The sequence below is a fragment of the Rhipicephalus microplus genome, chromosome 7 (genome assembly GCF_043290135.1).
Source record: "Rhipicephalus microplus isolate Deutch F79 chromosome 7, USDA_Rmic, whole genome shotgun sequence".
Taxonomy (NCBI): domain Eukaryota; kingdom Metazoa; phylum Arthropoda; class Arachnida; order Ixodida; family Ixodidae; genus Rhipicephalus; species Rhipicephalus microplus.
Window position 1 is genome coordinate 29,813,217 of NC_134706.1, and position 26,543 is coordinate 29,839,759.

General features: G+C 46.9%; 2 protein-coding genes across 2 annotated transcripts in view; one reads left to right on the forward strand and one right to left on the reverse strand.

Annotated features, from left to right (window-relative positions):
• LOC119179809 (protein rhomboid) overlaps positions 1-26,543 on the reverse strand; it is a 211,315-nt gene that overhangs the window by 171,690 nt on the left and 13,082 nt on the right. The window lies entirely within an intron of this gene.
• LOC119181724 (uncharacterized) lies at positions 3,528-5,833 on the forward strand. The gene is made up of 4 exons (XM_037432967.2): positions 3,528-3,741; positions 4,489-4,587; positions 4,650-4,754; positions 5,147-5,833. The coding sequence occupies exons 1-4, from the start codon at positions 3,672-3,674 to the stop codon at positions 5,791-5,793; spliced, it is 921 nt and encodes a 306-aa protein (XP_037288864.2). The 5' UTR covers positions 3,528-3,671; the 3' UTR covers positions 5,794-5,833.

The following is a 26,543-nucleotide window of genomic DNA, read 5'->3' on the forward strand; positions in this document are numbered from 1 at the left end:
TAAAAGCAACCATTTCCACCACGAAGGGCGTTGTATAGGTACTGATAAAACATTGTGATTTCTACTTTTCTCTCACCTTTTTTTATTATTCTGTCCTCATCCTTTGCGCGGTTCTGTGGAGGTGTCCCCCATAGAGAGTGACACTAGAAAATGACATAGTTATGAGATAATAGGATTTATTACGTCGATCACCAGCCACATTCGGCGAATACGATTTCAGATAAAAGCAACCATTTCCACCACGAAGGGCGTTGTATAGGTACTGATAAAACAGTGTGATTTCTACTTTTCTCTTACCCTTTTTTTATTATTCTGTCCTCATTCCCTGCGCGGTTCTGTGGAGGTGTCCTCCATAGAGAGTAACACCAGAAAATGACAGTTATGAGATAATAGGATTCGTTATGTCGATCACCAGCCACATTCGGCGAATACCATTTCAGATAAAAACAACCTGTTCCAACACGAGGGCGTTGTATAGGTACTCATCAAACAATGTACTTACTACCCTTTTCTTACCCTTTTTTTCTGTCCTCATCCTCTGCGCAGTTCTGTGGAGGTGTCCTCCATAGAGAGACAGTAACGACATCACGCTTATTTCTTCTTTTTTCCCTTTCGAAGTTTTCGAAGTCACTCGCGAATTTGCTACAGAATACTGATCGGATCCATCGAATCACCTGCTCGCATGAGTAATGCAACTAGGACAGTGTGAACGTATTAGCAATAAGAATGCCTTGAGCTAATCATTGCCGGGTGATGCACCTTCTAAACCGTCATCCCTGCCGCTGTAAACTCAACAGACCTCTGTCAGCACGTTGTCAGACCTAACGATGCTGCAACGTCCCACAGTCAGCTGCTGCACCAGGAAGCGTCACGGGAACACGCAAAACAGCTAAACGTAAGCGGCCGTCACATACATGTCAGTTCAAAAGTGATGACTGGGGCTTCATAATGCACAAAAATTAGGCGTGGGAATAGAGCCTTCATCCCCGAAATAGGGCTAAGTATACTGACATGACGGCCACCATGTTCCCACGAGCTGGGAGCCAATCACCGATGCGGCGCTGACAAGTCAAAACAGACGCACGACTGGCCATTACGCGCAATTAAACAGAAACACGCTGCGCGAAGCCGAAACCCAGGACGGACAAAAACAGCGGGATATTAATCGAAGCGCATTTATGGTGGCAGGCCAGACGGAACGGACTCACTTCCCAGACGACATGCGCGCAAAATATATATACCAAAACAATCAGACGTCGGAATGACGGAACAGACGCCTCAAGTCGAGAATGGAAAGAAAAACAGATGACAAATGCTTAAACCACATGTAAAGGACCTCAAAGCAAGCCAAGCCGACTGCGGAAAAAGCAGACGAGAAAAGCGAAGAAAAGCAGACGACAGGTTAAGCGTAGTCTAAAACAGACGACAAGCAAGGCAAAGCAACCGACAAGTAAGGCAAAGAAACAGCAGACAATAAGTAAACCATACAGAAGAACACGACGAGTAAAGCAAAGAAAAGCAGAGAACAAAGCAAAACAGCCCCAGAACGCAGAAGTATAGTGGGCGAAATTCGCAGTCAAGCGCAGCGGCGCAAATTGCCAGGTCCCGTAATAGTAGCGTGGGCCGCTACTACCAGGTGGTGCGTCGTCTGCGAGTTCGGCACGCAAATAGACGCTACTGCGGCAATGCCGCTGTGGACGTACAAGTCAATTACGCCGACCTTTTCTTGTCCCAAGCCGCAATAACCTGTGTAAACAATGGAACCCGGCACCACCCTCCCCCTACCCCTACCAGGTGCACACTGGAAGCTTGCGCAGCGTTTACTTGCTTATTGCTTGTTATTTGTCTCTCTGTTTGTCTATCCGCAAGTCAAGCCAAGTCGCACAACCTCCTCCTTCCGAGCAAGAGCATATGCTTCTCACGGCCCACCGCGCGAGGGCAGCTGGTTCCGACGCGAAGTGGCCCAATCAGCGAACTATACCTACGGGGACGCTGACGTCAGGACAAACGTCACCGGCTAAGTGGCAGCCAATCAGGAACCACGCTTACAGTGATTGGCAACGAGGATATGACGCGAGGACCCCGAACGCCCACGGGCTGGTCATTGGTGCCAGCGCTTGTTAAATGACCTAAAATCTAAACTTGAAGCATCGTTTTAAGAGCGAAGCTGACGGACGCACGATTGACGGTTCAGTCATCATGATTAACTCATCATGATTCACTCCGTGGATGTGCTCTCTGGTTGTCTGTCTGTCTGTCTGTCTGTCTGTCTGTCTGTCTGTCTGTCTGTCTGTCTGTCTGTCTGTCTGTCTGTCTGTCTGTCTATCTATCTATCTATCTATCTATCTATCTATCTATCTATCTATCTATCTATCTATCTGTCTGTCTGTCTGTCTGTCTGTCTGTCTGTCTGTCTGTCTGTCTGTCTGTCTATCTGTCTGTCTGTCTGTCTGTCTGTCTGTCTGTCTGTCTGTCTGTCTGTCTGTCTGTCTGTCTGTCTGTCTGTCTGTCTATCTATCTATCTATCTATCTATCTATCTATCTATCTATCTATCTATCTATCTATCTATCTATCTATCTATCTATCTATCTATCTATCTATCTATCTATCTATCTATCTGTCTGTCTGTCTGTCTGTCTGTCTGTCTGTCTGTGCGTGTGCGTGTGTTTCTTTGTGCAGAAAGCAGCGTTAACGACCTTTTATGAACCGGTTGTCGATCAGGTAAAGCAGACCAATACATTCAAAAGACAAATGTTAGCGTACACCGGGGAAGATAAATTAGCCTTAGAAATGAGAGATGGAAGAACACGCAAATGCACTGTTGAAACTTGAGAAAAGTTGCATAGTGTCGGCTACCCCGTATCATAAATTACAAGCACGAATCCCTCGATATGCCTACCACATATCAGGGATAGCTGGCTGATTTTTCTAACGTTCTTGAGCCTTATAACAGTGCACACACACACACATCATCGGCAAAATAAAGTCATAGTCTTGACGATAAACTTTCCGGCTGCGTATGTCACAAGTCCGATTAACGACCTTCCCATGCATTATACTCATCTCCTATCGCGGAGGCGACGACGTTACTATTAACGAAAAGTGGGTCATCAAGGTACAAGAGCGAAGGCTTAGTGACTATTGTAGTGGCCTATTGTTATTCCTATGGATCAACCAATAGATCACTACTAGTCTGTAAAGCCGAAATCATCCCGAGTCTTTCTGCAGCTGTCTATGCTTTTGTATCTTCAATTGCGTCCTCTGACTTCGTACTTCCCCCCGTCGATCACCTTTCACAGCCATACCACATCTAACTTCCAAAGGCGAGTTAACAATGTTTACCAGCTGGTACTTTTTTCCCAAAGACACCACCCTTATGGCGAATTCCATTGAGAGAACAGGAGTAAGGGTGCCGAGCAGAGAGGAGTAGGGGGCAGAGCACTGAGAGCCGCGTCACTCGACCTGCCACTGGAATGCGGCACACCTCCGCAGAGCAGGTGTGAGGGAATAAAAAGGCGAGTGAGGAGAAAGGTTGTGCATCCCAGCGTCCTCTGCTGCAAAACACGTGCGGTCTGATCCGGACGGGCAAGGAAAGCACGTGTGGCAGTGGTTGGTACAGCGCACTCGCTTGCGCGCTATCCTGCAAAGCTGCTGCTTCGTATACTACTACATGATGGACTCGGAAGCTCAGCGCATCCTACTGTCTTTAATTCAACACCAGGCACCATCTAGTACGGAAGGTAAAGTGAATTTGATTGCTTTTTATTTGTTTCAGCGCACTTGTCGCGCATGCAGCATGCAATGCATTCTTGCGCGCGTGGACCTAAGCCCACTATTCTTTATCATATCAGAAAAACACCGTGGATATGACAGCTTTATCAGACTGTTCATGCAGTTACCAGCTGCTGCTGTCATCAGCAGTTAACAAAACGTAAACAATTCTAGAAGTACTGCAGTACACTATCCTGTTGCCAAGTTTCCTTGCATGAGTAATTAATCCTTAATTCAAAACAAACTTACATTGCAGACCCCTCCATCAGCAACAGAATGATTCGCAGCGTTTTAAGAAAAGTAACTGCGAAGTGGCGTGTAGCAAGTGTCACGTGGGTGCAGCTAAGTATTGCACGCAGTAACAATTTATTTTTATTTCTGATTTTTAAGTGGCTAATGTCTCCAGACGGCAGATCAGCATCCCACGTGATACGGTGAAGCCATACATCTCCTCGGAAGCACGATTTCTTATCGCAGGGTCGAGATGCTACGTATGATAAGCGATATTTTTTTTTAATTATCAGTGATTTGTGCAGTGTTTCATGCAGCCCTGTAACATGATGAATTGACTTTTTTAGAATTTGTTTTTTGCTTGCTCTAATCCGCTTACCTTCGAGTGTAAGGCATCCGAGTTTGCATAATGTAGCTGACTACTTGAGAAACCATTTTCATTATATAACTGATTTGATTACATTTCCATCATTGTGTGAAAACAGATGCAGTTCTGCGTACAAATATGGCTGGCGATGTGCCAAGGCGAGGGAGCGAAGAAATGCGCATGGAGCTCAGATTGCCATGCGTTGAAACAGGAGGTGGTAAGTATTAGTATTAACATTATTGCGAGGCACTACATTTACTGCTCATTTATATTTTTTAGATGGCACAGATACTCTGCACCTGCCAGCTCCCACTGCATCAAGATCAGCTGACGGGGAGACTGGTGCTCAAAGCAAGCCATCAGGCTCCAGGAGAGGAGGTGGAGGCAAGTATATTAACACTGAGTGTCTACAATTGCCTCAGCAAGTGTTCTTGGGTAAATCTAACAAGCATGCATCAGAGCGTGTAAAAGTGTACTTGTAGGAGTGATCCTTAAATGACAAAAAAAAAAAGAGAGCATGGAAAGCAGACCACTACAATTACTGGAAGACTGGCACAATTTGCATATTGCATTTACATGCACAATACCAGAACTTATCACTTATGTATGTTTGCTAGTCTGCGCAAATGCTTGTTTTGTTGATTAATGCTTGCTGATTGATAATTAAGCTCAAGTGACCGTGCTGTGTGTTAAATTATTCAATTATAAGTAATGCCTGCACAATGACCGACAGTTTCCCAATAAACCATTTATGTGTTGGTTCTTTCTTATTCTAGCTGCTGAATGGACAGAGGGGCAAACAAGGCTGCTCCTAGAGTACTACCTCAAATATTTCCCTCAGATTGGCCCATTTAAAAAATTCAAAAACAGGAAGCAAGCCTTTAAACAAATATCGATGGACATCGAGGCTGTGCTTGGCATAGCCAAAACCCCAGAACAGTGTGAAAATAGGTACAAAACAGTAATTAGGCGTCGGAAGGCGTCTTCCGACCATAACAAAAGGTCTGGTGCTTCACCCACCCCTGTGCCTTTTGACGACGAGGTGAAAAAAATTGAAAGCATTGATGACAGCATTGAACCGGAGGTAGAGCGAGACGCCTCAGGGGCTACATTCAAAGCCTCGCCCGAATCTCCGGCCGTGTTGTCACCTGCCAACACCACTGAGGAAAATAAGACGCAGTCCTCAAATCCCGACACGAAGCCACGGGTAGGAACTGCACGCCTGGCACACATGCAGTTGTTTTTTACTGAAATGAGGGCACTGCAAGAAGAAAAGGAGGCTCAAAAGGCGGCCAGACGTCAAGAAAAAGAAAATCGAAGAGCTGAAAGGCAGGCCGAGCGACAGGTGCTTCGTGAAGAGCGGCGCAAAATGCATGAAGAAAAAATGGAGATTCTCCGTCAGGCCTTTGGACTTCCAAAATAAAGTGGTAGTTTTAAATAAATAAACGTACTACCCAAAGCGATTACTTAGTTTCAATGTCTTTTATTTTCTAGTTTGGCACAATACACTACCTTGAGAAAATGCAAATGGGCCAACAGGTGTGTGGTAAGGACAATTTTTCCCAACCTTGAAGGTGTTTTAACGAGTTCAGCTTTTCAGGTGGGCCTTTGGTAAGCATATATTTGCTCACAACTGCATAACACGTAAAGGAATTCCTTGTTTCATGGCTGCTGGTTCTGCAACCCCATTTTTATCATCAAGTGATCTCTCTTGATGCTAGCCAAGCCACGTAATAGGCTATCCTGTTGGGCTACACTACTGCTGCTTACTTGAACTGCAGAAGAGCTTGAGTCTACATTTGTTGTTTGTGAGGTAAGTGACAGGTCTCGTGACAGGTTCTCTGGCAAATCTCCACAATCAATGCAGAGGTTGTGAAGCACACAGCATGAAATGATAAACTTGGACATGTTATCCACTGTCCACATATCCAACCTGTGCAGTTGTCTGAAACGATTTTTTAAATCGCCAAAAGTATTTTCAATAAGCACCCTTGTCCCGGAGAGTCTTGCATTGAAGGTTTTTTTGATGCTGTCAAGATTCCCATAGTCTCGAATTGGTGTCATCAGGTACTCCCGGAAAGGATATGCAGCATCCCCCACTATATGGTACTTGCTAGAGCACAGTTGTGGCAAAACACTTGAAATCCTGGACCGACGGAAAATGCGTGCGTCATGAATTTTGCTTGGGTAGCCAGTGCTGGCATCAAGAAACCTCTTCTTGTTGTCACAAACACCTTGAAGTGTCAAGGATAGGTAATGGTGCCGGTTTATATAAACAGATCGCACTTTCCTGGCTGGGCACCTGATAGGCATGTAGCTTCCGTCAACACACCCAATTGTGTCTGGGAATCCCGACAGCTGCAAGAGAAAAAAATGTGCACACACATAGTCAAATAAGCATGGCACTAAGGGTAATGAAAGGTGCCAATAACATGCGGAAAAGTTTAAAACAAACTGGAGACTTGAAGCTCATAACGGCGAGTGCAATACACTACCGGTACACATGATTGAAATTAACTGGCTATTTAATTGTGAAGCATCTGGGAAAAATAATTGTAATAACTTATTTAAAAGGTGCATTCTGGCACTAACTAATTCATAATTGTAATAGTAGAGCGGTAAAGAACACATGGGACCGCACGAAGGGGAATTAATGACACATACAGAGTACATACAGAGTGCACAAGTAACTGAACTCTAGGTTTATTCACTGTACATGCAGGACAAGTACTAGATGTACATCACTAAGCAGAAGATGGGAAAATAGAAGAGATATGAAACAGCATCACATGGTCAAAACTACTCAAGAAAAATGTCCGATTGCTGACAGCATTTGTAATACACATGAAGGAGGCTTGACTGTGTGGTGCTCTTTCATATCTCTTGCATTTTTACATTTTCTGTTCATTTGCAGTTCTGATCCTGCATATCAGTTGCTTTCAGTCCTTATTGTGGTTTGAGTAGGTGTAATTCCTCTTAGTCTGGTCCCTTGAGTTGTGTAGAGCTGTATGACATTGGTGTGAAAAAAACTGTAGTTTATACCTTAAATAGCATGTTTACAAAAGCATAGTTACCTTCTCAAAATCCACAGCAAGCTTCTGCAGGTCACTGGGGAACTTGATTACATTCGGTGCTATGTCGAGCAGGAATGCAGTTACTCGGCCCATCATTCTGTGGTGAGTGCTTTCTGCGACTTCAAAGCGGCCAGCGACATCTCTAATGCATGCTTTGTTGGCTGCATACCTGAAAAGGAGAGGATACTCTAATTAAATAATGGAATTAAGCTTGCTGTTGCTGTCAATGACTGAATAATGGTGTTAACAATGCTGTCGCTGTCAATGAAGCAAATTAGCAAGACAACTGAAGTCAGAAAACACGATTCCACCTTTTTGGGTGACACCTTAGAAACTCAAAATATTTGATTAGTAGAAGCACTATCTAAATAACAAATTCTAATTTTAATTCGCGCATTACATTTATAAGTGTGGAGATGAAGCTCACTGTGAACCTGCTGACACAGCCGATTTGAAATGCTTCGTGAGCAAAAGTTTTCATGGTTGTTTGTAATGATGCATCATGAATTATGCTTTGCCACTGATTCTAGTAACGAGAATTTTGTGAAGCTCAGTGTGTAGGTGTACAAACTACGAAAGCATTTCACAAAATACTATAACTCTATTACGTTCGACACTCGCTAGTAGCATTTAACAAGTTTAAAGCAAGGTGGTCCAATGACATGCTGCGAATTAGGTACATTTATTTGCAATATTTCATATGCCTCTAACCCACTATAAAACGGATTATGCAGTGACCTGATGACAGCGGCATTCCTAAACGTACGGACACTCACCAAAGAAAGGAGAGAATGTGTTCTTCAGCCGACTTGGCAGGCAGGCCACCATGATCACTGTTCTGAGGGCAGTGCGGTGACTTGGCGAATTCTGCTGCCAAGAAGTCCACGACCGGCCGCGTGACGCGGAAATTTCTTTTGAACTGGAAGAAAACAGGCCTTTAAGCAACCTAATTAAAACAGAAGCCGAATGACTCACCTCCTCGTCGGAGTAGCTAGCCACCGTCTTTGTAACATATGCTTCCACTTTCGGCCTTCGCTCTGGCAGAGAAAAGAGCTGCTGAAACGCTGCTGCATACACTTCGTCGTCATCGTCGCTGCTGCTTGAACTCGACTCGGACGTAGAGCTCCAGCAGCTATCGCTGCTGACATCGTCTAGCTCGTCAAATACTTCGGCAAGACGACGACGTTTTGCTGCCTCCGCCATCCGTGAATCTGAAGGCAGGCAAGGTGGACGTTCACTGCCAGAATCTGCCGCTACGACGTTAAAATCGTTCGAGCCCGAGCACCACGCACGCTTCGCTGCCGCCATAACCGCCCGACACGACGCCGCAAAATGTAAACAAGTGAGGAGGATTGCTGAGAGGGTATGTCCGGACATGACGTTCCAAACACGTGGTTTCCTGCGTTTTCCACTCACTCCGCTTTTTAAGAGGGAGCAGACAGAACTGCTCCTGGCTGCTCTCGGCGCAGCAAAAGCGCTCTCGCTCTACCAATGGATGACAGTGCTCCTACTCCTGTTCGACCACTGAAACACGCCGCCTCGGAAGAGAGCACTTTGAGCGTGCTTTTGAGTGCACCTGCTCTCCCAATGGAATTCGCCATTAGTTTTATCTTCTTACCCTAACCACCCACCTCGTTTTTTTCCCCCTGTACGTCTGCTGCACCGTTCACCATTTGCTCTTCTCGTATTCCCGATTCCGTCTGCTTCTTATCTCCACTTCTGTTTATTTTTTCCTCATCGTCCCAACCACCCATTTTTCTTCTGCTTTGCCAGACTGTCGTCTGTTTTCACAGCTCCTTTTGCGACCATGCACAGCTAAAAGACGACAACGATCAAAACGCCATTTGCAACCATGCAGCAGACGACAACTGTTACCACTACCACTGCTGGGCGGTTCATTGACGGCGGCATCTATTTGTTTGACTCATTTTCCAAATTTCGCCTGCTTCTTACCATTAAGTAGGTATGTTTCTTTTTCTTAAATTCTTATCATCCCGACCACACTTTTCCTTATTCTTTTGTAGTCTGCTTTTCTCCGCCTATTCTGCGACCACACACAGCCAGCAGACGACAACGATTTACGCGCACCCTCTGCAACGTGCGCATGCAGGTAGCAGACGATAACAATCAACGCGCGTCTCCTGCAAACCTGCTGGAGCGGATAGCAGACGACAACAATCGACGCAGCCTTCTGGAAACCCGCGCAGATAACAGGCGACAACAGTCGACGCGGCCTTCTGCAACCCTGCAGCAGATAGACAGCAGACTACAACGGTTACCACCACCACCGGTGGTGGCGCGGGTAACTGACCCCCGACGAGGAAATAAGATGGACGCCATCTCCAACACCTGCGCCGTACACAACTACACACAACCACCGAAGGCGATTCCGGTGTCGGCTTGCGTGCAACTGGCCTTAAACCATCGCGGCATGCGACGCGTTATCGCTTACTTCTTCCCAAGAAACCAGCGGACGAGCAACAGTAAAGCTGTACGGGCACGCGCGCGCGTATGTTTACGGTTTAAGCGAACGCCGGTCCCATCAAAGAAAACGCAACTTCCCCACCTCCATTATTCCCCCCCCCCCCCCAGCTCTTACCTGAGAATAGCTCCCGCCGAACGCGTCATTAGCCGATGAGGAGGTCTTTTCCTCCCCGAGGGGGTTTCCACGAAAATCGGTGGCCAACTATTAGCGGGTACCCCCCCCCCTCCCCTCAATTGGAGCGCTTCGATGACGCCATTATCGAAGAAGCGATCGTATCGCATTCGCGTGCCTTCGTGTAATGGGCTCACCTCTGGCAAAGTAGGCATGCATCACTGCTGCGGGCTACTAGTGTTCGCACTATGCCCGTTTGAACTCCCGTATACTTCGGGAGTGCTGTTTTCTTACGCTAGTTGGAGTGGAATACTGTACCGTACGCAACTTCGTGTTCGCTTCATTGTGTCCTTGTTCTTCAAGTGCGTCCAGAAATAGAGCAACTCCAGTACGTAAGGAACGGAGTTAGATACACATTGACACATGACGTCACCCAAGCTTGTGGCAGCTCGGGCCAGTTGGTATGACATGATAATTGTTATAGCACGAGAACTCATGTATTACTCATGTATTACTCATGTATTACTCTTTGTGCCACATGGTTTTCGTCACACGGTTTACTATCTCCTCTATATGTTTTCGCACTCTGCGCAATAAACTCCGAAGTTAGTCCTCGTGTCCATCGTGTCCTTGTCTCTGTGTCGTCGTTCTGTTCTCGCGCTATAACTACCGTCATGTCACCGAAGCAGCGATTTTGCCGTGCCAGTCGCAAAACATGGCCGCCACGGCAGCTCAAAATAGAGCACTAATTCTGAAGAGTACCTCCCCTATGATCAGACTTGGCGAAAGATATATCAACGATGTCCTTTCTAAAATTCAGTTGTTTTCCAACGAGTTGCTCTCAGGATGAACGAAGTTGGCTAGAACACTAGACCCAGAGATAATTGAGATTGCTAAAAAATGCTTACAGAATGATACACTTTAGGTTAGGATCTCCAATCTTAACCGTAACATGTTGACGAGTGTTAAGCTTCTGTCTAGGCCTTCATACGCCTCCCCTTCTACCACTAATTTTTGCGTTCACTTCGCATTTCGTTATTTCACATTGCTTTCAGTGTACTTATACATACTTACAGCCCCGTGCTTATATTAGCATGAATAATATATTTTTTTCAGAGACACGACAGTCCCTCTATAACGCCAAGCCTCCACAAATCTTTCTGAAAGGAAAAAAAAAAAGAACGTTACCCTATTTCTTCCACTTTGTCCACAAATTGACAACGTGTTAAAAACAACTACCGAGCCGGCAGCCAGCGCGCCAAGTGGGTGAGATCGCATAGAGTTTCCGAAGGCTAACAATCTCCACCACCCCGAGCCCCATCCCAAACTCACCCATCAGCATCACGCACGCATAGCCGTTTTTCCCTACTTTAAACAGACACCCTTCCAAAGCGTTGTGCAATCATTTATTTTTCTGCTGTTGACAGCGATGCCAGTGCCACCACGCGACCCTATACCGTCAATCAAAGCCTCGCGACGATGTCATAGCGGCCAGGTGACGCCATATTGAACGAAAAACGGGAACATCCAAGAGCAAAAAAAAAAGCGCAAAAGAAGTGAACGACGACAAACAAGAATAGCTTAGAACGAAACTATATCAATAGCGGGGCGCCGTCATCAAAACTTTTAAAACTCGTATATCTCGGTCACGTCAGCCCCCGTCCTTCGGTGCTTGAGTCAAGTGCCAGCAGCGCCCCCTGCGAAGTGTGCGAGGGGGGGGGGGGTTAAGGCATATCTCGACAACCAGGAATATATAGGAAAGCGAAAATAATAGAAAAGGCCCAAACTGCAGCATGGGCGCGACGATATGACCCAAAGTCTTACCAACGATGCTTCAGAGAAGTACGGGCGAATGAAGCGAGGAGGTCAAAAATAAAACCGTAGCAAACGACCAAAAAAAAGTAAAGCGACAGACGCAAACAAAAAGTAGAGAAGCAGACGGGGAAAAAGTGAAGCAGCAGACGACAACCGAAAGTGAGTCTGCGCACGCGCAGGTAATAGCAGACGACAACGTTATTATTAGGGGGCGCCCTGCTTTCGTCAAGATTTTCTTTCGAGGTTCTCAAATGAGAGAGGGGGAAAACATAACATAAAAGTTATAGAGAGTATCCCCCTGACCTGCTTCAAGAAAAATGTGCAAAGGGCGGTGCGGAAGGAACAGCCCTTCCAAGCGGGATGGATAGTAGAAAGGAAGTAACGATTAACAAAAATAAGTAAATAAAGGAAGTCTTGAAAGCGGGGTTGGAGGGGAGAATGGCAGCGGTAGACGGGCCGCACGAGTGTAGCACGCGACAAACGCACGCCGATGAGAAGCGTTCGCGCGGGGAGGCGGGGTTTTCAGGGAGAGGGGTGGGATGAGGGGTTCGGGGTGGGGGGGGGGGTATAGCTTTGCAAGGAGCTTGAAGAGTGGTAGAATAGCGCAGTCCCATCTGGCGCCCAGGGGGCCGACAGCGCACCTGGCGGTCCCAAGCGGAACTTCTTCAGCGAGGCCTTACTTGTGCACTGCGCACAGTTCTCCCCACACCCCACCCCTCCTTCCATGACCCTCCTGACACTATCCCCCTCCCCCGAAGAATCAGATACGACCTACCACACGCGCACCTCTATACTCGTTTGCGCCCCACCGCCACTAATCTTAAGCTCGATTTTATACTTTTACTTAGTTTGCGTTTTCTCAAACTTAGTTTTGCGCCGCGTTCTCCTCACTTTTCAGCGAGGCGAGGCACCCGCTTTCTGATGCCTCCTTTTGGAAGACGCGTCTTTCGAGGTTTCTAGAAAATTTCGCCTCCATTTCTTTTCAAGTCGCATTCTTTCTTTTTTTTTCTCGTCAATGCCTTCTGTGTCTTCTACTATGGTTCATGCGCCACCTTTATTTGTCGTCGGTTTATTTTCGCGCAGGTCGCCTTCTGTCGCCAGCGCGGTGCCGTCTGCTCGTCGTCTGCTACCGAGATTTCGGTCGATGTGTCGTCTGCTAGTGGGTGGATGCCGTGTCGTCTGCTCTCAGAGAAAGGAAACGGAAGCTCGAAGGAACCATGAGGCTCGCAATAAGAATGCGCCACAGAAACCGCGCATGCACCATGAAAAAAAAAAGAAAGCAGTTGGACATACGTCAACGACAATATGCGTTTCCTGAGGATGTGAGGTTTTAAAACAAGATGGCACGGAGTTATGAAGCGAATGTAAAAAAGAAAGACAGTAAGAGAAAAGAAAAGGAGGAAAATGATAACGTCAGGCGTGTGGCACGAGTGAGCTTTGCGTCTCATTTCCGAGAAGACGTAATGTCCGGTTAATTTTAGAAACGACTAAACCGGCGCTTCTTTCGGAAGCACCACCTGGAAACAATTAGTGACATTTCTAGGCTCGAACGTAGTTCTTGAGAAATTTGTTGATGTAGCAGCCGTAGAATGTCTGAAGAACCGCTGCGCGGCTTTCAGGTTGCGAAATAAAGCGAATTCTACGAAGAACAAGTAAAACGTGCTACTGGCCCACCGGCATTAGAAGGTAGCAGAACATCTGAGCAAACAAACGAAACCTTCGGGAGTGTGCGTATAGAGAGTCCACTATAATTGTAGAAATTTTTAAAGCCCACTCACATCCTCTACCAGAAAGTAAACTCCTGATAAATCAGCCTACAACTGAAACACTTCGGTTTTTGTAAACTAATACCTTCAACATTATTACACACAGTGTTACAGATTCTGTAACCTATAACAGCAATAATCACAGCCGGCCTAGTATAGACAGCATAACTTGAGAACATATCTCGTTGGGTTTGTGACATTCCTCTTAGGACTGTGAAGCTACAACGCAGACCAGTTTGAAAAAAATCGCACCAAAACAACAGAAGGCATAACAGACTCCCCAAAAGCATCTGGCCTAAAACTAAAAGCTGCCAACCCTGCAGACACCAACAGACTCCCGGTGCTCCGAGTTCGTGCGGTGGCGAAGAACTGTTCTCCAAATCCGAAACGTCATAATTCACCCGACCAGACAAAGCGGGATCGTGAGCCCCGGGAAAGGAAACACGAGAGAAAGCGGTAAGATTTAGAGGAACCCTTGATGGTGGTGAGGAGGGGAGGGCTAGGAAGGCGCGTTACGGCGATGCTCCGTTATACGGTAATAGCAGCACCCAAGCCCCGGAAAAAAAAAAAAAAAAAGCCGCCGCAGTAGCGCCCGAAAGGTGTTGTATAGGTAGCGGCCCGCCCATCTTCATAAAGGAGTCACGGCCCACCTTCCGCACCTTTGGTCCAGATGGCGCCACACGACCGGAAGTGGGGATTCCACGCGCCACGGAATCCGGAGACAGCGAGTGACGCCGCCCTCTACAATCGTAACGCGCGTGCGCGCACGCACGAACAAAGCAGCGGCCCTGGGTGCTGGTCGTAGCTACCGACGAACGAAAGAAAGAAAGCGAGGAAAGATGAGAGCAGCGGTGGAAGAAAGGAAACAAGACCGGATACCGCCGGATTTTTTGGGCAGACGTACGCGCACACACGAAACAGACGATAGACAGACGGCGCGAAAAAACAACAAGAGGCAGAAGTGCCCGAACAGACGAGAGACAGACGTACAAGAAAAAAAAAAACCCGATAGCAGGAGTGCTTCAAAACACACGATTTTTTTAAGCCTCGTATATTATACGAGCTGGCGCACCACACGAATTCAAATCCGTATGCCTAGTATGCACGGGGGATACATAGAAGTAAAGAAACAAAAAACGGGGGGGGGGGGGGGGGGGAGCGTAAAAGTGAGACGCAGTTCTGATCCGCAAGCAGATCTACAAGAAAGCAAACAGCACATGGCACATGCGTCCATTGCGTCATCCCCATATGTACGACCTGCCTTCCAACGCAGCTGTATCCTTCAAACACTCCCCAAACCCCTCCCTCCATTTTCGCTCGCTGCCTTTTGTGAAGATTACCGCATCCTTTATCCCCCTTCTGAGAGCAGTTCCGTGTTTCGAAGCACCGCCTTACAATGAGAGCGCCAATGCCTTTGTCACGAATGAAAACGCGAGGGTTAACCCGTCGCCTTGGGGGATCTCTGTTCCCCCTTTTCTCTGGCTACCTTCAACCACCGACCGGATGAAGAAAAAGCGCATCCTTTTTCGAATCCCTAAATCACTGCTACACAATGAATAGAACAGGCTGTGGTACGGGCATCTGAAGACCGGGTCCCCGACCACGCTTCTTGATCCCTTTAAGCCACCATTTTCCGATCTCTTAAGCCTAACGCTAACCTAGAAGCGCTTTTGAAAGCGTGTAAGTGTATTCGGAAGGGAACCGCACAAACAACGCTGGAAAACCCCTCGCTTATATATGTAGCGGAAGCGAGAAGAAAAAGTCAGCTGCGCACGCGACCTATATACCTTCAATGAAGAAGTACGAGATTGTTCTCCATAGAGTGCGCTTAGTGCCAACAGTCGATATGTGGGCTCGCGTTTGCTAAGTGGGATACCTATCGAGGTAACTGAGACAATTAAAACCCTCGCTATGCACTACTAGCATAAACGCCTAGATTATCGGTTTGCGCTGCAGCTTTTATTTCCGGTAAAGACAAAAAACACTCATTCGTACAGCCATGTTGCGAAATACGGGCGTTAACAACGCTGCGGAGATGCACAAGCCTACTGAAACACTGCGGTAGTTAACCGCAATGTTATACGACATTGGCCTAGCATCACAGAAAGGATGTGCGCCAAGAATCTAGACGTTACTGTTGCACCTGCAGACGACGCACGCAGCAGGTAGCCGAAAAAGCAGACGACGATACAGAAGATAAAATATACGACCAGACGAACAGTGAACGCGTATATTGCGGCGGTTCAACAACCACACAGAGCCATCTGCCGGCTCTTCTCGGGCGGTCAGCCAAGTGCAGGACTTAATTGGCTCCTGCGAAGAAGAAAGCTAGCCGCCCGAGAGACCGACTACTACACTACAACGGAGGCACACGGGCGAGAACAACAAAAAATAGCACACAAAACATACACGGCTAGAATAGCAGGCCGCCATCTCGAACTCCGCGGGATACCGCGGGAGCGCACGCGCCGAACAGACGACGTCGATGGGTCAGTGCAAGAGCAGACGGTTCGCGTGCCGGAGGCGGTTCGGTTTCGCTCTGTTTTTGCAAACGACAGCGCCGGTTGAGCCACCCCGCATGGTGCATTTCGGCAGATACCCGTGCACTTATGTCTGTTTTTTCGTCTGCTTCGGATCCTTTCGTATCGTCTGTTTACAGGTCTCTCTTAGAAACAGACGAAAAGTGAAGGTGATCGCGTGCCCGAAGACTATATATAGAGCGCTTGCAGACGATAGATAGCCACATGAGTACTCTTTTTCTTACCTTTGCTTTAAATCGTCGCGTCATCTGATTGGCCCAGTCGACAAAATCTTACGACAAATGCTGTTCACAGCTACACGAAGACGCCACGGAAACACCAACCTACATTCTGTGTATGTTCCGTGGGTTCTGATTTTTCTGACTTCTTTCTGCTCGCCTAGCATTTTCCACGAATCTCTTTTGAACGTTGTCGGCCTACTTTCACTCTTGGGAAGAATTGCGCGATTTCACCGCTTATACCGCGTCACATTGTTTTAAAATTGATCCGTGTGGCCAGGAGCCAATTTTTCACGACTCGCAACACGAAGTTGAGCAAATCTTCAGCAGTGTCACTCCACCACTTCAATTTCTCAGGGGCTCACGAATTCAACTCGGCTCTTGAAGTTGACTATGATTCACTCTTTTGCACGGAAAAAAACGCTGAAACGCGGCAACAAACAAAACCACATCTCGTGGTTTGTGAAACCACTAACCTTTCTTCGCTGTAAATATGTGTAAATAGTGTCATAAAGCTGTTTTGTTTTCGTATCCTCCAGCGTCCTTCCTTCCGACCATAACAACTGGTGGCAGCGGTGGGATCCGAACCCACGCCTTTATCAGACTGGTGCCAAGCGCGTTCGATGAACGAGTATTAGACAAATCTTTGTACCAGCCACCATTACCATGGCGACTCAGCAATCACTGCGCCGGAGTTCCCTCTTATAAATCTCGTAGGAACCATGCAATCAAAGAATTTTACAGAAAAAGGTTTCATTGTCAAATCTCATGATCAGCGCGGCATCCTGACAGCATTGCAATAGGATGGAAAGGTGGGCTAGTTGGTAATTCATGATTGTTCAGCGAATTGGGGGCGCGGGGGTAAACGCAGACACAAAGGAACAGCTCTTTGCTTTGTGTCTGTGTTTACCCCCGCGCTCCCAGTTCGCTGAACAATCCTGACAGCACTTAGGCAAGATTTCGTGCGCGAGACACCTCGAAAGAACATTTGAATTGCTTTTGAACATTTTAAGACTTTCGCCATTTTTTGTTCTCAGTATCAAATCTTTCTCTCCCCCTTTCTTTGCCATCCCTTACCTTTTCCGAAGCCTGATAAGCAGGTCAGAAAATCGACACAGGCCAAGCTTTCAGCTTTTGTACGAGGAAAAAAAACGCCTTGGAGGAGGTACTGAGTAGCCCCCGTCTCAGAAACCAACAAAAGGCAGTCCAGAGGGCCCAAGAACTCGCGGAACGCCACCACGCTCCCGCCCCGACTCGGGCGTCACCTACATGACGATAGTTACAGCGCGAGAACAAAACGACGACACAGAGACAAGAAGGACACGAAAGACACGAGCGCTCGTGTCTTTCGTGTCCTTTTTGTCTCTGTGTCGTCGTTTTGTTCTCGCGCTATAACTATCGTCATGCCATACCAACTAGCCCAAGCTGCCACACTTCTACGTCACCTACAGTAGCGGCAGCTAGAATGTCCCTCATGGACACCCTGGTGGCTTAAACTCCTCAGGATCATTTAACAAAGTTCTTGACTGACTGACTACTTTCTACTATAGCCCGGCTAGGTCATACGTCCGATCACACCATTTTCTTTTTTCCCACGACCTCACACCCTCCTCCTGATTCGCGCTGCTGATTTGTTTCTCACGCTTCAGTAAAAACAAAAAAAAACTACCCAAGCACGACACAGCATTCTCGTTAATAAGAGTGACCTAGCCGTAAGCGTGCAAAGTCAATCGACAGCTCGGTCAAGCCGCGTAACAACACGCACCGCTTGGCCCCACAGTTCTATCAAACACCGCCATCCGTACGCCCCCTATCGGTTCCGCATCAAAGCTCGAAACAGTTACACGCCACTCACGACCGCATTCACGAATCGGCTCCGCCTCCCATTTATGCACTCGCAACACTCCGTGTGTATACTGCTACTACCACAACAGACGTAAACGATAACACCCTCCTCCTCTCTGCGACACCCGCAAACCGCCCAGTCGTTCGGCCATTGTTGTGCCACGGGGATCGTTAACCGATACAAGCGTATCGTAGCGTGACAAGGACTCCCCGTCCTCGCCCGCCACAGGTTTGTAAAGGAAACGTTTTGCTGATCATGGCGTTACGGTCGACGGCTAATATCGACAAGGAAGAAAAAAAAGGGGAGGGGGGGGGGAGGTCCGCATTGCACTGTATGAGGTCGCAGTTCGCCACGTATGTCTACATATTGATAAAAAGACATGTTGTTAGCGGATAAACGCTATTTCTTGTACGATTGAATTGAATTGAATTGAATTTTATTGGTCACGCTTTTTACAAAAAATTTGCATACACTGCGTAGACACATAGGCTAGTTTGGGTCCTAAAAAGAAAGATTTTATAAAGGCACTTCGGAAAAGTGTAACTAAAAAAGTTATACAATATCAATAAAGAATTAACTAAAGTTTTTTACAATCTAATGTAATAAAGAATCGGCAAAGAAACATTACAGTGCACGAAATGACCGCACTAAACCGTTACAATGCACGAGAACGAAAACGGAATAAACACCTACTTGCATATTGAAATCAAGACAGTCATCAGGCTAATTATGACAGGACATTAATAAATCGGTACATTCTTCTAAATAGTGTTTTTCTAGTGCCTTAGTGAAATTTGAACACATCTTTATTTCAAAAGGAATAACATTCCAGATTTTAATTCACCAATTCAAATTTGATGATATTAAATTTGAATTGTTTATTTCTGTTTACATCAATCAGAACAGTTTCAGTCATGTATACTTCCAATGGGACCCGCACTAGTCTTTTGACATGGGACCATGCAGTTTGTGCATACTTTGTTGAAGAGATGTGTGCAATAAAGAACGTTCATTCATTATGATACAAAAATCAACACGCTATAGCCGTGACAAGACGTTTGGTATGCGGGAAAAAAGTGCTAAAAACAACTACGCATGGCGACGCCACATAGAAGTTTTCTTACCAGAAGTCATGACGTCATAGATTCTGATGGCGTCTACAACAGCCTAGAGTTCATAATCCGTAAAAAAAAAAAAAATATGAAGCACGTAGTCCTTTAATTGGGTTAGAGACTCGCCAAATAAGCTTCAGGAGATTTTGTTGAGCCGACACGGCAAAAACACGAAAATAGCACTTTGAAATCAGTGACGTCAACATCGGAGGGAGATATAGCCGGATGGTTAAACCGAAGCGTTTGAAGTTGATGCTCCCAGCTGTTAATAAATCTATCGTGGTAAAATCGGCAACACTACAATTTTCTCAGTTTAGCCTATCTGACTGGGCTGATTTCTTGCTTCACTAGAGTGCCATTTTAAAGAAAAGGTGGCGCAAAAACAGTAAAAAAAACAACAACAACACAAGTCTGTCTTCTGACCAAACGTTGTCCTTAGCGCGGTCGAGTGGCTCCTCCTAGGTACTTTGTTAACAGTCTATTTTGCCAGGAATAATAAAAATTGGTTCTATTTCATTTGTTTTAATAATGTTATGACTGTTACTATATTGACACGCATTTAATTGTATTGCCTTTTCACAACCTGTATTTCTTTCATTTCTTTCAAATTCTGTTAGTATTATCCCTTGTTATCTTCCTGTTTTTTTAATGTTATGATGTTTTCGTATTTCCACTCCTGCTTGGGCCATGTGGCCTGCAGTATTTCTGTAGATAAAAAGAAGTGAAAATTGAAAACAGGCAGGCCCACACAAAGCTCTTGTTTCCACGTATAAAATAACAGCAAGCGTTTTCGAAAGTGTTTAAGCGTTTTTTTACTGCAAAACACTCTTCGGGAACTTCTGAAAGGGCTCCCGGGATTTCTCTTCACGTCCGCCAATGTCTGCGTAGGACCACTAATGTCTCGTTAGGAACAGTAATGTTTCGATAGGCCCGTCGATGACCACTTTTTTTCCCGCAGGCGGTGGTTATAATTTGCCCCGGCAGTGACTAGATTGTCCTGGCGGTGATCGCATTTATAACCGGTGACGGCTAAACTTGCAGGGCAATGCTTACAGTTTGTTCAAGAACTGACTAGAGTGGCCTGGTAATGGCTAGATTGGTCCACTAATTAGATTGGCCCGGCAGTGCCTAGAACGGCCGGGAAATGACTAAAATGGCTTGGCAGAGATTACACAAGGTAATGACTACATAGTTCCGGCATTGGCTAGTCTGGCCCAGCGATGATTTTCCTAATGTGCTATAATAATAATAATAATAATAATAATAATAATAATAATAATAATAATAATAATAATAATAATAATAATAATAATAATACATGTGGTTTTACGTGCCAAAAGCCCGATAGAGTTATGAAGCACACTGAAGTGTCGAGTTTTGCATTAATTTTAGACCACCTGCAGGTGTTCATTAACGTGCCCCCCCCCCCCCCCCAAATCTAAGCACATGGGCTTTTTTTTTTTCATTCCACTGTGTGTTAGGATAAGGCAGAGTCTTTATTCAGTTGAGCAAGAATTGAGTAATTTTCGCAAATGCTGTTGTGAACGCTCATTGTATATGCCGCGTTGAACGAAAACGAGCCCTTTGGTGCGTGCCTTCCCGAAAACATACCATGTTATATCGAGTGTCCTCACTTGATCGAGACAAAGGGACACACGTCGCGAAACAACGTTGCTGGCAACGCCAACCAAGCGAACTGGACCGCGAAGCTGGGGCGGCGCAGGTGACGCCGACCGCGGTCAATGCCAGAGGGCGCGGCGAGCGCATGTCCCGGCTACGCCCGGAACCGGAGACACGCGTCGTCGGGTGACGTCACGGAGGTCGCCGCACACTTCCGGTTGCTGGAACGATCTCGTTAGCGACGACTAGCGCACCCCCTGCGAAAGTCCAGGGCCCCGGAAGGGAATGTTACGAAAAAAAAAAACACACACACAAATTAACGTACCGGCCCGTGTCTAACACTCCGCCCATTCCAAACCTTGGGGGGCAAGAACAATGGTGCCTCATGCACGCAGGAAGGACGTGACAACACGAGCGGGCAAGGATTTGCAACGGATACATATCTGCCGCAGAGGCGGCGTCAGTTACGGTATACGCGGTTATCGGCTCCTGCTCTCTGACCCCTGTCACCGCCCCAAGCCGAGGAGTCCGGAGGGGGAGAGAAGGGAGAGGAGAAGGAGAGCGATTGGCGGGGGAGAGCTGCACCCACGTGATACTGTACTGCGCCAAACATCTCATGGCCTATGTTCATTGCCTATATGTTCATGGCCTATGTTTCTTTACCCATGTCCACGTTGCTTGCCATGTATTAGGGAGGCTCGGGTTCTCCTCAAGTGACAAAACGTCACTTTTCTCCCGAGCCTGCCCTCATCCTTGGGATGAAATAAAATTAAATTGAAGTGAATTGATTTGAATATTCCGAATACCTTTATATGCGGTGGCCAAAAGCTAAAAACTTGATCACTCCATTCAGATCTCGCGCATCCGTGTGAAACGGCCGTCAAGGTGAACTATATGCCGTAGCACGGATAATTGGGCTAGTTGGTATCGGTTCACCTTTTAGCTAAATAAGTGCGCGCACTCAGACAAGGACACTAGAGCAGGAAATTGAATAGACCAATGGCGAGTTTAGTTGCGAGTAGGCACTCTTGGCCTGTCCAATTTCCTGTTCTAGTGCCCTTGTCCGAGTGCACGCCCTTATTCAGTTAAAAGAGCATTAACTAACTGCAAAGATGTCATTCTGCTTTGGGACATCCTTCAACGAACTGTTAAAAAAAAGATTTTACAAATAATTCACATATTGCCTTCAGATGTCACTTTCCCCAACGCCTCTTGATGACTGCACAGTATACGGAAAACGCGCATGCAATACCGTCAATACCGTAATGCCGAACTAACCACTGAAGTTCACATTTCGACTCGCTCGCTGGATTTCGCGAATCGCTCGCTGGAGCGCGATTGGGCTCCCCCTATAAAGTGACTCTTAAAAAGAGAAAAGAAGAGAAAAGTGAGCCCCGTTATTGTCTGCTTCAGTGAGCGACACCGCCCCAGTAGCTCACGAGGGATGGGGGTGAGGAGGGATAAAAAAGATAAGAGTAAAGATGTAGGAAAGCCGAAGAAGGAGAAGAGAAGAAGAGACGTGAGATGGTGAGCCAGAGCGAGCGACGACAAGATGAGGGGATAGAAGAGATAGGAAAGATGGGAGCACGGTCACTGGAGTCCGAGGACGGGGCGCACCTTCGAGAGCTCCTTTCGGCGTCGGTGGATGGCGTAGAGCAAGTCCAGTAGGTCAGAGCTGCACTGTCGTCGGAGGTGGAAGGTCGTCGGCGGCAGGAGGTGACGTAGGGCGAGCCCAGTCGGCCAGAGCCACGCTGACGCCGGAGGTCGCCATCCCCTGACACCGACAAGAGCTCTCGCCGAGTGGTGCCCCGTCCCTGGACTCCTGCGACCGTGTCCATCTCTCCTGTTTTCTCCTTACTTCCGTCATTCGCTGTCCCTGCGCCTTGATCTCTCCTTCCTCTCCCTATCTATTTACCTTTTTAATCTCATCTTTTTGATCCCTTTTCATCCCATCCCTTGTGAGCTACTGTTGAAGTGTCGCGCTCTGATGCAGACAGTTACGGGGCTCACTTTTCTCTTCTCTTACCATTAAGAATCACATAAGAATCACATAAGTACGCATTTCACGCGTATTGCTCTCTGTCTGAAGGACATTTACGAAGCACGTGACGTCAGACCATACTGGCCGCCCGTATTGATGAGGTGCACATCCTTACCAGCCTCCCTGTGCGGCAGGTCTTTAAGGTCTTTTCACGACTCTGGACTTGCGCAGTATATACGCATGTATGCCTTTTAATGCTTGTGCAGCAAGAGTGCGATTTTTGTAGCTGCGTCAATGCGTCACTAAGTCATAGCACTTCCGATAGTTTCAAATACGCGTTATAATAAATACCTCGAAGGAAAAAAGAAATAAGTGCCTGAATAACCGACTGGTTAGAACCATCGCCTCCAAATCACGGGAGTGAGGATTCAAGTTCCACCTCGCAATTTTTTTTTGGAATTTTTTTCTTTCTTTTTATTTATCTCCATCGCTTTCTCTCTGTAGTCATTTTCTTAGCCATAAGAGTTTATTGCATACCAAGCCGGGCAAATCTCCGCATCAGATCTAACGGCACTTGGCGCCGTGAGAACGTTCTACTTCAGAGACGATAGTTCTTACTTCTTTGTACGCATGGCAAGAAGAATTCGCGTATCATGTTAAGCGTGCTCCTAGGAACTGACTAGTTGCATTTGAAGCGACGTAATAATTGTTGTGGTTTTTACGCGCCAAAACCACGATACATTTACGAGGGACGTCGCATAGTAAAGGGCTCCGGAAATTTCGACCATCCAGCGCTTTTAACGCGCACCTCAGAAGCGTAGCCCGAAATTAGTATGTTTCTTTCTTTTTTTGGCGGGTGGGGGCGGAGGGTTCAACCACAGCTCATATATGTTCCCGCGTGCGTTTGTATGCGTGCATGTATATATAAGCGAGAATTCAGGGCGGAAAGATTGAATACCCCCCCCCCCCCCTTATGGCTACACCCGTGGCGCATCTAAATGTAAGAAGGCAGGCCTGTAGCTCTCCAGCGACATATTTCCCCCAAGATGTAGTATACGCTGCATCAAAGCTAGCAATTGACAGCTCTCGTTCGATTGTGGTTTAATACTTCCGGGTATGGTGAACAATTAATTACCACCACCACGAGAACAGCCACCGTTTGCCGAAACGCAAACAGCCAACGCGGAAGCTTCAACCCGTACCGCCATCTCTCGGAACCTCTTGCAGTGACGCACGTTGTGTCGAAGCAACAGCAGATGGCGACACAGACAAAAGAGTGCGCCGAGGCTGTCATTCGACGTTTGTCGCGCCTCCGCCAACGCAGTCATTTCTCGACACTGCCACTATTATTTATGAAAGGTGGTGAAATTATTAACGAGCGGAAGCGGGTGTAGGCGTCAATATTTGTGCAGGTCATTCCGAGAAAAAAAAAATCGGAGCCATTCCACAAATGCGAAGATGAGAGCTAAGTTTTGTTACTGCGGTGGGTACGGAATGGTAAGCACTGTCACAGCGGACTTGTACGTTGTCGTTATTGAGTATATCGAGCAAATTAAAACACACACACCCACAGTCAAAGGTCGCAGTGTTTCTTCTTGGGCGTGACGCATATCTCATCAACGGTGGACACAAGATCAGGTCCTGTAGTTACTACACCTGCTGTTTGCCGCGTCATCATCTTGTGCACACATATCGACAAAGTCGCAACGCACGTAAATTCACGCGGATTCATAATTACGCGCACGTATTCAACTAACTACAGCCACCTGAACCCCTCGCGCGTTGAAACCGTCTTCCGGATTACAAGGCATCCATCTCCAATCGTGAAACTTACCGTGACCAGCAGATTTCGTTTACTGTTAGTATTATACAGAGTTGCTGGAATTCGCTATTTATAATCGTCGTTTTGTCCCATTTTTGCTCTTCTTGGCACTATTTTTGCTTTTTACTCATATTTCTTCTGTTTTGTAATTACTCATGTACCTTTTGCTCAATGCTTTCAATAAAGTTGTAAGGAACTTTAAACACATAACAATAAACAAATAAACCCATTTGCTTCGAAAGTACAAATAAAGCCAAACGTTCATTACTTAAGCAAGTGGTCCTATCGATGAAGCAAAACTGTTATGACATGGCATTCTACCATGCCGACCTGATCATGGATGCGTCTTTATGTTTCCCTTTAGAGACTTATTATTTTTTTTGATAAAAAGGCACCGGGTTAGTCCAGTTCATCAGCCCAGAAAAAAAATAGAGTTTCTGCGAATCTCGTTTCCGCGCACGCAACGCGACAGAACCGAGTTCCGTATTGCTTTAATGTAAAAATAAAGCGGAGAACACAGGCATTGACTCCCAGAATACTGCAGACGGGTTCGTATCCCAGCGTAGCTATATTTCATAAAATTCATACCAACATTTATCCCAATAGCTCCTGCAGGCGCTGCAACGATTTCGCCAGTCTAGACCCCATGCTCTGGCGTTGCCCCTCGTTACGGGGCACGGACCAAATCCAATGAAGGCAAGTTGTTATCCGCTATCAAGAGTCACGATGTCAGGAATCAATTGTGGACTGTCCAAAGGCTCCCGATGCGGTAGTCGGGTCGGTGTCCCACCGTGGGAGCAGTTCACTGAGCGTTGAGTCGCGCACCTCACAACTCACAATAACGTTTCGCATCCATTCAGCCACACATCCCTAAACAATACGTCAAAGTTCCCCTGTAAAGCATGCTTCGCCACTGTAACATAACTAATGCGGCAAAGCCAAACAGTGAAGCACGCGGCGTAATTCGGATGATTTCGTCTCCCTTATTTGATTTACAGGTACATAACAGCTCTATCTTAGCACTGCTTAGCTGTGGAGCGAGAACCTAGAGGCTTACGAAAATGGCTCATCCTAACTGAAGACGGCAAAGCGAATCGCGGAGCGAGCCGTGGAAGCAATACGCCGCTGGGAGGGATGCCTAGAAGACAGAGTGAAAGCGAGCGTAGGCTTGCAGGCACTGCTTGAGACGGCGTTGCGAAGCTAGAGAGAAAGGTAACCGCGCCCATGCGCTGTAGTAAGGGTGATGCCGCCGCACGGCGAATCGAGCACGAACATGGGACGCTTCGCATGTAAAAGTTCGCTTGTATAACGTTGGCAGCCGCCACCACGGGGTTGAATGGCCGAATACTGGAGAGGCTGTGGGGGGTGTTGACACCCCTTGTAAAGTTGTTTGCGCTGCGTGGCGCACGTGTCTCGGCCCAAAAGCCGCATTTTGGGTTACAACTACCGGGCGGTAGGTGGCGTTGTGTTCGCGAGCGTTGATCAACACAATCATCATCATCATCATGGTATAGCGCCGGCAGCGACAAGCCTTGGTAGCGGCGAGCAAGAAATAAGATGGTCTCTCCTGCGCGTGGCGATTGCCGCTAACGGTTGGGTCCTCGGTGCGTGGCACCCCGGGTTGCGCGCGTCGGGGGCGTTCGTGGTAAGTGAAGCGTTGGCGACGCCACCTTGGGTGTGTTATTGTGTTTGTCATGTTTCGGAGTGCATGTTAATATTGTGTAAGGATGTCCTAGAGTGTTGATCAGGATTTATGTTATGATAATTCGGCGGACGATATCGT

Excerpts from the sequence above, each read along its gene's own strand:
- LOC119181724 (XM_037432967.2), top strand. The coding sequence starts at position 3,672 with ATGATGGACTCGGAAGCTCAGCGCATCCTACTGTCTTTAATTCAACAC. Across the intron at positions 3,742-4,488 it reads GGCACCATCTAGTACGGAAG|ATGCAGTTCTGCGTACAAAT; the intron begins GTAAAGTGAATT and ends GTGTGAAAACAG. Across the intron at positions 4,755-5,146 it reads CTCCAGGAGAGGAGGTGGAG|CTGCTGAATGGACAGAGGGG; the intron begins GCAAGTATATTA and ends TTCTTATTCTAG.